Below are 9,817 nucleotides of genomic sequence, written 5' to 3'. Positions count from 1 at the left end.
CTCTGCTATTTTCGATATTTTCACCAAAAGGCCCTTTTTAGACATTTCATCCCCTGCCTCTCTAACATTCTTTGCACGTCCCTGATCCTGAGATAATCTCCCTAGTAGTCTATAAATCAAGTGTAATTATGTTGAATAACTTATTTCTTGAAACATACAGTACATACCCCTCATATTATGGTTAGATTACTATTTGGGCATAGTAATGTACAGTATATGTGTTCATATTATTTAGTATTTTTGTACTTGGAATACCTTCTTATAGTTCAATACACATGTTAAAGCACTGACATACTGTAAGAACATTGTAAAATAAAATGTATACCTGTACTATGAATTATGTGTTAAAGAGGTGGTGCCATAGTTTTGTTATTTTTTTCTGGTTTTCATGTGTCTATGAGGTTGAGAGTACTTAATTAGACCCCCTGGTGTGGATGTTATGAGCAATTATGTATTCCCTTTGTATTTTGTATTTCTTCCTGGAGGCTGACACCTTGTGGGTCAAAAGTGCCGATCCAAAAACTTAAATGACATCATATAATCATCCCCTCCCATTTTACCATTCACCCAACACTGTGGGTGTGGCTAAGTTCAGCTGGGTCACCACCCATCTAAACAACCAGGCATGCTTAATGAACTGGTGGGTGTGTGGTCACATAAAAACCTAATTCAACTCTTTCTGTACACTCTTCTTGAAAATCCTCCTCCTAGTATAATCATAATACCTGATAATCATGTTTTAGAGGGGAAGTAAATCATGGCACTGCATCTTTAATATGTAATATTAGTTTCACAGTGTTGATTTATAAATAATGAAGGCATGACATTCAAGAGTCACTTATCAACCAAAAGATGATTTACTGTGTATCCATAATTCAATGATAGTGCATCCGTTTTGGTGCTTAGGCTACGTGCCCTTTAAAATTCACTTGACAGGAATCTATGCCTTTATGAACACAGACTTGCATTCATAATCAATGAACCTATTGGCAGAGCGTTGAAAGGGCCCGTCTTTTATATTTCTCACCCAATTATCTCAATCAATAATCGGAAAGGGCTTGCTCTTAACGCATCATCTCCGCGAGCCTCTCCTTCCCCACCTCCTCGTGGTTTCAGGGGGACTGCGTTGAGTTTCATGCCCCGAGGCTGTTTTCTCCCCCTCTCCGTATCTCTGAGAGAATAAGGAATTCCAGTGGCAAAAGCAATCAAAAAACCTCAGATCAAACGTATCCTCCCCTGAATTCCCTGCCAGACTAAAATCATTTGTTCCTCCCCGCTCACGCCTCGGAGCCCTCATCCGCCTGGACCTCGCGCGCTGCGTACCCGCTGCCGCGTTTTATGTGGTTTCAGCAGCCAGCTCCTCTGGGTCGCAAACTGTCAGTGCTAATATTGAAGTACAACGCAGCGGTAGCCGCGGCGCGCTGTCTAGCCTCTTTTCCCCTCAGTTAGATTCCATTTTTTCATCAGTTTCCAAGCGAGAATTTACATCGTGTCAGTGTTGCTTTCGCCCGGCGAGGTAAGACGGGGTCAGTGGTGCGTTGTTTCAAAGACTGAGCATTGTTAGGATTGTTGCAGCGCGAGTCGGTCTTGTCATGTGAAACACGAGAGCAATACAGGGGGGGAAAGTGCATTGTTGGCAAGCGGCACGTGACTTCAAAGACTAAAGTTGAGCTTTTAAATAATTCAAGCAATCAACACTTCCCACTACAAAAGGAAGGATCAAAATGGTGAAAGTTCTCCTGTAGCCCACGTGTTGTGAACCTGCGCCACTGTGGCAGAATACCTCAGACGCTCTCAGTCTCTATCCATCTCTGCTCTTAACATTTCCCTGGGCAAGCTGCCCAGATCACACGTCACATGTATCTTCTTATTTTTTCACTCTCAAAAAGTGCCTGCAATGTAGTGCATTTGAAACTACATTGCACTGCTTGCCTCCTGTGAATTGTTTTATTTTACATACATTTATTATTTTTTATATATATTTATATATTATTTATTTATAGTATATATTATATAATATAAATATTATATATATATATATATATATATTATATAATATATATATATATATATTATATATTATATATTTATATATTTTTTATATGACGTGAGTGAGATGAAAAAACATGGGTGAAATCTGCCAGTCTCAACAGGAAACATCGGTATAGCCTGGACGTTTTGTGAAGGTCTGAGTAAGAGCCTGGTGGCTCGAAACCTTAGTAAATTGGTTTCGGGAGCATCAATACTGGCTGTGCGTATTTTTTTTTATTCTTGTACACTGTTTTAACTTGTTTTGATCCAGCATCTAGCCTAGTAGTTCTGGGATGTCTTTCAGTTGTTTATCAGCTTCTCCCTTAGCTCGGATGTTGTACTAAATTTACCCTTTGAAAAACTCCCCTGCCCAGCTCCATCAGTGCTGTGACTTAACTACGCCCAACAACACCCAAAATCGCAAACCACTCTTCGTACAAAAGACAACACAGGCAGCATTTCTGTAAAACAACCATGTCGATATTGTATTTCATAAAAATGTACAAATAATATTTACATATAACCAGCGCAACACACTGGCTTAGCATGTACAAAAAGAAAGCTTGAGAGGTTTTGGAAGGGGGCGGGGGGTTGGGTTGACCTTCCTTCTCGCTGCCAGAGAACGACTTGTCTGTCATTGTGTGTGATGTCATAATTCCAGTCACAACTCGAGCGTCTTGACGCCTGACACGAAGTTGTCACAATCAATCTGGGCAGAGGCGCCCAACAAATAATGTCTCACTGAGGAGGACCCTGTGAGCTAACGTGATATGATGATACAAGAAGAAAATAAAAAAAATAAGGGCTATCGTTGAATCACTCTCATTACCCATGTTCGCTGTTTGCCGTTTTGCAGGCAGAAAGCGACAGCCGTCAAACAAGCCGACATGGACAATGTCGCGCTCAAGTACTTTGCTTTAGTGTACAGTGTAGAATCTCTAAACAACTAGGCGATGGTGATAGTACAGTACATTCCAAAATATGTAGGTATCAAATCGGGACCTGGTTGCACTTACACATTTCGTCGTGTCATATGCTTGTCGGGCATACTTTTGGGCGGAGCCAGGCACTTAGTAAACTGATTTCTTCTTTCTTTTTTCTTTTACTGCAGGTCTGTACAATCCCATACAACAAAAACAATTGTGCTGTCGTTTATATTGTATCCACTACCTAAGGCAAAAAAATATGGCTTTTCAAAAGATAGAAAATTGCCATTTTAAATACTTAACAAATGAGACTGTACAGGAGTCATGTGAACATAGCGTGTGTGCTTCAGGTTTTTGGCACACGGCCGTGTCTGGTTCGTCAAATGTCTTTTTGTCTTTGCAACTAATACATCTCTGTTGTGATGTCAAGTGTTGGTTGTCAGGCGTCAAATCCAATTGTCTGCAATTCGACGGCGGTTTTACAAGCGTCCGTCTGTGTCGCCACTACAGTCTGTGTCGACACTATAGTCTGTGCCTCGGTGCAGCGCTACGACATCAAGTTGAGGAACTTGCTCTCTTCGGCCAGAGCGGTGAGCAGGGAGCTCATGTCCCCGATGGCCATGTTCCCGGTCCCGGCAGGAACCGAGGGCAGCGTGACCGAGTTCCTGGGCGTGGTGAGGCGAGAGGAGTTCTGGGACAAGCTCTGGAGGAGGCCAGGACTCAGGGTTCCCGACATGAGGCTGGAGTGATCCCCGTCGTCCAGCATGCAGTCAAAGTCTATCTGGGTCTGCTCCTGTGCCGCGGTGCTCGCGGAGTCCACGGTGCTGCACGCATCGTCAGCAGGAGACGTCGCCACGTCCAGCATGGGCGGAACCTCGTGGTCCAGGTTACCGTTGGGTTCAAAGAGCTGAATCTGCCCTGTGTAGTACAAGGCGTTGTCGTCGGAGCAGTGCTGATCCGTGAGCTCGCTGTTTGAGGTCTTCGGCAGAGCGTTTGCGTTGGCATAGCTTGGGGTCCCGCCGAGCTGGACGAGTGCTGATCGCTGCATTGAGACTGGCCCCGAATGGTGTCTATTTAGTATCCTGGGTTCTGCTGGTGGCCTGGGTTGTAGAAGTCCTTGACCCCCATTTTGTATGGGATGCTGAGACGCCATGCTACAGCTCTGCTGCTGCGAGGTCATGTATGATCCGTCGCACTCCTCAAGTTTGACCTGAACGAGCTGACCCCCCAAACCGTTGTAATGCATTACATCCGTCGGCACGTTTTCCTCTTTGCAGACGAGGCTCAACATATTCATGTTGACCCCTGTGGTGTTACTGCAGGGCGAAAGGTGATTGGCGTTGCCGTTAGCATCGTAAGGGCCGCTGCCTCGGTCGAACCTGTACTGGGATCTCATTGGTTCATTGAGGTTCGCCGCCTGCTGAAACCTCTGTTGTTGTGGCATGCAGTTTACTCTGGGGTCAGCCGGACACTGTGCGGGATTGGAAAAGTTCTGGACAATTTGTTGGTTGGAGTTAAGATTGCTGCCGTGTAACGACCCAAAGTTCTGGTTTTGCTGGAGGACAGCCAGGTTCCCTCTGACCTGCGGTCTGGCCTGGTGGCTTTGGGTGGTCTTGGCTGTACCCGGGGACCCTTGGTTCCACTGGACGGACACGTGGGCCCTACCAGACCCGGGTGAAGACTGACACAGCTGTTGCTGGTTCTGATTCTGCTGCTGCTGCTGTCCCGGGATCAGAGCTTGGGTGGACTGCGGGTTCACGATGGCATCCACGACGGCCATTCTCCTTGGATGGTAGAACTGCTGCTGTGGGTTCCCCTGCTGGACGCTTTGTGCCTGGTGATGATTCACAGGCCGGCCTCCACTCTGGGTACTGAGGTACTGCACCACGTCATCGGGCAGCATCAGATCCTCCTCCTCGCCGGCCATGGTCTCCATGGCGATGTTCTCGCAGATGCTGGGAGGCCGCGGGCCATAGGGGTAGCGGTGGAGGCTGCCGTCCGACCGCAGGCAGCCCTGCTGGGCTAAGACCCGTCGCTCTGTCGCCGAATGTGGCTGGGGGTGCCCCATGCTGCCTAGCGTTCCCATGCTGTTGTAGCGCTGCATCTGCGGCTGTCCGAGGGGCTCCAGGACAGCCGGCCGTCTCACCGGGTCGCTGGCTCGCCGGGGGATGCTGGACGGGACCTCGTGGGGCATCATGGTGCGAGACGCATAGTCACTGCAGCGTCTGGAAGAGAAGTCGGAGGATCCGTTGAAGCCAGAAGACTCCTGGTGGTCCGCGTACATTGCCATGCGGGACCTCAGGCTCATCCGCTCCATGTTGGGCAGAGGCGTGGGCGGGGCGCCCCCTGTGGCCGCGGCGTACTTGGCCTTGAGGCGGTAGTGCTGGGCCGGGGTCAGGCTGAGGATGCCACCTCCTCCCACTCCTCCCCCGCCACCGCCACCGCCTCCACAGTGGCTGGACTCGCTGGAGCGGCGGGACAGGTCGGTGGAGATGGGGTCGTAGGAGCCGGCTGAGCTGAGGTTGTTGAGGCGGTTGGAGCCGAAGTGCGAGGTCTGGCTGGAGCGTCGGCTGGAGTAGCAGGGGGATATGCCGGACGACCTGCGGCTGAGGGTGTAGACGGAGCTCATGGTGCTGGAGGTGCTGTCCCGTCGCTCTATCAGCTGGCCCAGCAGAGTCATCTTGCTGGGGGTTAGGTCACCCAGGCTGGGACCATCCAGGAGGGACCCTGAGAGAGAGAGAGAGAGAACACGAGAATTAAATTACCATAAGTGATGGGTTGTGCGATGATCACACTGACTTCCTCTATACTGTCCTCTATACATCTTGTCTCTCTACTATCTGTCTATATGGACCTGTGTCTGCACCACAGACACACTTTCTATACAGCACTATGTCTCAAGAACATACTTTAAGCTGCATCCAAACCAGAAGCTATTTCTTCTATTCTAGTCGCGTCTATCGCTTCACCTTGGTCGCGCAGGTCAGCGTTGGTAAAAAAATCATGTCCCGTTGGAATCAAGGCGAAACAACCGGAAAGATTCAGTCCCAACACCAAACACCAAAAAACATTTCCGTGTCTCCGGACAACATCAACGCTGATTGGCTGTCGGGACGCGATGGGTGGAGTGGGGTTGAAGCGAAGGTCGCTTCAGTTGGATTATTCGCCGTTTGCGTCCACCCCGTTCGGATCGTTAGCGCCGCGCCCTTTCGCCCCGTGCTCGTCGCGCGTTGTCTCGTCTTTGCATTCGCTTTGTATGTAATAGCGCCGCTCGAACCATCCAGGTTTTAGAAGTGAAATTCTCTTGAGAAAACCCAGAGGAGTCGGAAACAAAAAAAGTCAAGAACCGCTCATGTAAATGATCAAAAGCATCACACACACACAGGAAAATGCTGACACTTTGTGGTGCTTCTTTGCTTGCCAGCAATAAATACACTCATAACCAATAACCCTAAATTATCCCCTTGATGATCAGCGTCCACTCACCGCTGTGTAGGATGGGCGGAAGCTTGGAGGTGCCATGGGTCAGGGGCGGCGGGGGAGCTGGGTTGCCGCCGGCCCACATGCACGAGTCCCTCACTGACTTGAGCTTCTCCTTCTTCAGCCGCTCCAGGCAGTGGCCGGTGCCCAGCGGCTTGCGGAGGTGGAGGCCCACCGCCATGCCGCCGCCGGCTGGGGACCCCCCGGAGCCCCCCAGGGAGTCCACGGAGGGCAGGTCGTCCAGGGCACTGAGGTCCCCCAGGCTCCCCCCGCTGTGGCCCGCTGTCTCTACTCCACTGTCATGGTTGGCGGCGCTGCCAAGTGGCGATGGCTCGCTACTGCATGACGACTGGCCACCAGGGCTGGACTGATACATCTAGTAGGGGGGGGAGAGTTTTTTTTTGTTTAGTTTGGTTTATTTGATCACTCATAGGGCTGTCACAATTATTACATAATCGTCTAATCGTGATTATTTGACATTATCGCAATTATTTTTGTCATAATCGTCATAATCGTGAATGTTGAAAAATTTCCGAAAAATGTCCGATCTACAAGCTCACAAGCGTCGCGATGCGACGCGTTGTGAGCTTGTAGATCTGCTATTTCCACTATCAAAGTTATTTTTTAAGTAGTAAGTTGTCAAATATGTCAGTAATTTCTTTGTATATTTAGGTTGTGTCATATGTACAACTTCAAAGCCTAAAAGCCAAACAGAAATGTAATTATCAACGACAAAAACACAATTAAATCGTTAATCGCCAATTTTTTGAGTGACAATTAATCGTCATGTAAAATGTCATATCGTGACAGCCCTAATCACTCTCATACATTTATACAGGTCATACATCCGTTTAGTCATTGTCGCAGGTGATCAAAAGGAATAGGCTGAAGCTGAAAGCTTATATAGATGCCTATCCTTCGTATTCATGGAGTAAATACATTGATTAGTTATTGAAGTGTTTAAAATTTAAGGATACATCGGCCTAATGGCAGATATGAGGAAAAAAAGGGGAAAAACGGAGGGAGGCAGAGAGAGATGGAAAGAAGGATGGAGAGAGGGAGGGAGGGATGGGAAGAAGAGGGAGAGATGGAGGACAAGACGGGAGAGAAAGTTTAAGTGAAAAGGGAGAAGAGGATAGGAGGTAAAGAATGGAAGATTGTGATGAAAGAGAGAGGAGGAGGAGGAGGAAAGAATGGTGGAGAGGGGGGAGAGAGAAGTAGAAGCATCATGAGTCTGTTTATACTCAAAAAGCAAAACATTTTCTCCAGCAGATCACAAACTGACCAATTGTTGTTGTTTCTTTTTTTACGATGGCACCACTAACAGCCAATCATAGAGACCGTTATCCTCCCCCGGCTTAATTGTAAATAATGAGAGGTTGGCGATGGGGGGGCCGTTGATTACAGACCATCTTGGCCCGTCTTGTGAATTAGAGATGGGCAGGATGAAAGCCTGCTGGGTAGTCCACAGCCACGCACTGCGTTAGATCATCAACTTTGGCTTCTGTAAAGTTTCTGCCGACGCAGGGGAAGGAGGTCGCTGTGGCTGTCTGCCAACGCCAGCGACGGAACGCGTTACCTTAGACTTTGCGATTTTTCAAAAATAGCAGATCGCTGTGAGCTTGTATATCTGCTATTTTTCAATAGCAGATATACAAGTACCTTTTACCAATTATAGAGGGTTTTATGAAAAAGGAGTATTCATAGCCCCGGGTGCCCAGCGTTGCCAGGGTTATTATGTGGGTGAAATAGGCACAAACATACTCAGAGGAAGGTCTATGCTGTTAGTCATCTATGAGTCTATGACATCAGGGCCATCTGCATAATATATGGGCAAAGTAAAAGTATAAAACATTCAAGAAGCTGCCCATGCACTTCCCTAATGAATAACACACCGGCTATGGAAAGTTTCACTAAACCCCAACAGATTTCCATTTGGATTCTTCATTTCAAATGATTATTTTATCATTATTTTACGCTTTTTGTGGTAACTTTTTAATAGAGACACATATATGAAGCTTATTTTTTTATAAAATATTTTCGGAAACATTATTTTTATTTTAGCATCCGTTGTTCAAGAAAAAGTTGAATATATGCCAAATTTGAAGACATACATTTATGTATATCTCATGTCCTCCTGTCTTAGCATTATCTCATTATCGTGCCTTGTCAACCGATAACCACACAACTGCCAAATAAGGTGATCCGTCCCATCTGAAAAGGCCCGCCCCTCCCACAGTACACACCCCCCTGGTTTCCCTGACGATGCTAATTTATTCGCCGCTTAAAAAGCTGTCTTGATCACAGCGTGAGAGATGGCAGCGGTTGCTCGTGGCGCCAAAAACAATCCCCCCATGTTTGAATATTAATCCAGGGGAGGCTTTTATCACGGTCTGGCTCGCAGACATGTGTGATAGGTCTGTGAACCCCAGAAGGATTTGGTTTGCATTACGGGGAGAAACGGGAACAGATGTGCTCTTGTGCAAACAGGAAGCGGCGAGGTGTTATACAATAGCCGTACATGACAAAACACATCCAGGTGAATCCTTGTACGTGTTCACGTATGACTGAACTGATCTGTGTAAAATGGACAGCCAATGTGAAGAGGAAATGGCGAATCATGCGATGGATCATGCGGTGAACGACGGTGAACGTCAGCATAGCGATAAGGTTTAAATCAAGGGGGTCTTCAACAGGGGGTCCGGGACCCCTCATCGTTACTACAGGGGGTCCTAGCGTCCATATTCTGAGAACTTTAGCCAAAAATAGCAGATCTAATAGCTCACAACGCCTCGCAGTGCGAGGCGTTGTGAGCTTATAGGTTTGAGCTTATAGTTGTGAGCTTATTATAGGTTTGGTTTAGAGGGGAAAAAGAGCAGACTAAGTAGAGTGAAAGGTCAAGTTTATTAAGTATTGACCGTTCAAGTGGTTAAATATCTGAAAACACAAATTGACATGAATCCAAAATACACTGACGATTGTTCTGTCAAACAATGACACTATATCTATGAACATGTTGTGGGGGTCCCTGCTTCATCTCTCTCTTAACTAAGGGGTCCTTGGCCTGAAAACGTTGAAGACCCCTGCATTGGAACACTGTCTGTTTAATATATTTCTTGAAAAGTAACAGTTTTGGGACATACAAGGTTTCCAACCCTGACGGTGATGATGATATACAGTATGTGCGCTGTTTAACCAATCAGAACGGGCATAAACAAACCATGTAAGCTTTGTTTGTACAAGGCCTTTCCACGCATGCAGTTTGATGAAGATGAAGCGAAGACCGGTGTTAATTATGAAGAGCTGGATTACAAAATGCATACACAAGGCCACCCTTTAGTAAGCGAACTCATGCAGCAAATCTTGCAGAATATGCAAAC

General features: G+C 47.1%; 1 protein-coding gene across 1 annotated transcript in view; it reads right to left on the bottom strand.

Annotated features, from left to right (window-relative positions):
• Positions 1 to 3,504: 3,504 nt before the first annotated feature.
• Positions 3,505 to 9,817, bottom strand: part of LOC308280196 (zinc finger protein GLI2-like) — a gene marked incomplete at both ends in the record, with an annotated part of 102,631 nt that continues 96,318 nt past the window's right edge. Inside the window, 2 exons of the mRNA XM_080720459.1 lie at positions 3,505 to 5,684; positions 6,444 to 6,813. Of these exons, the coding sequence (XP_080576585.1) occupies positions 3,505 to 5,684; positions 6,444 to 6,813 (2,550 nt within the window). The remainder of the gene's footprint in view (positions 5,685 to 6,443; positions 6,814 to 9,817) is intronic.

Source organism: Nannobrachium achirus, assembly GCF_963921795.1.
Source record: "Nannobrachium achirus genome assembly, chromosome: 24".
Lineage (NCBI taxonomy): Eukaryota > Metazoa > Chordata > Actinopteri > Myctophiformes > Myctophidae > Nannobrachium > Nannobrachium achirus.
This window is presented reverse-complemented; position numbering and strand designations above follow the sequence as displayed.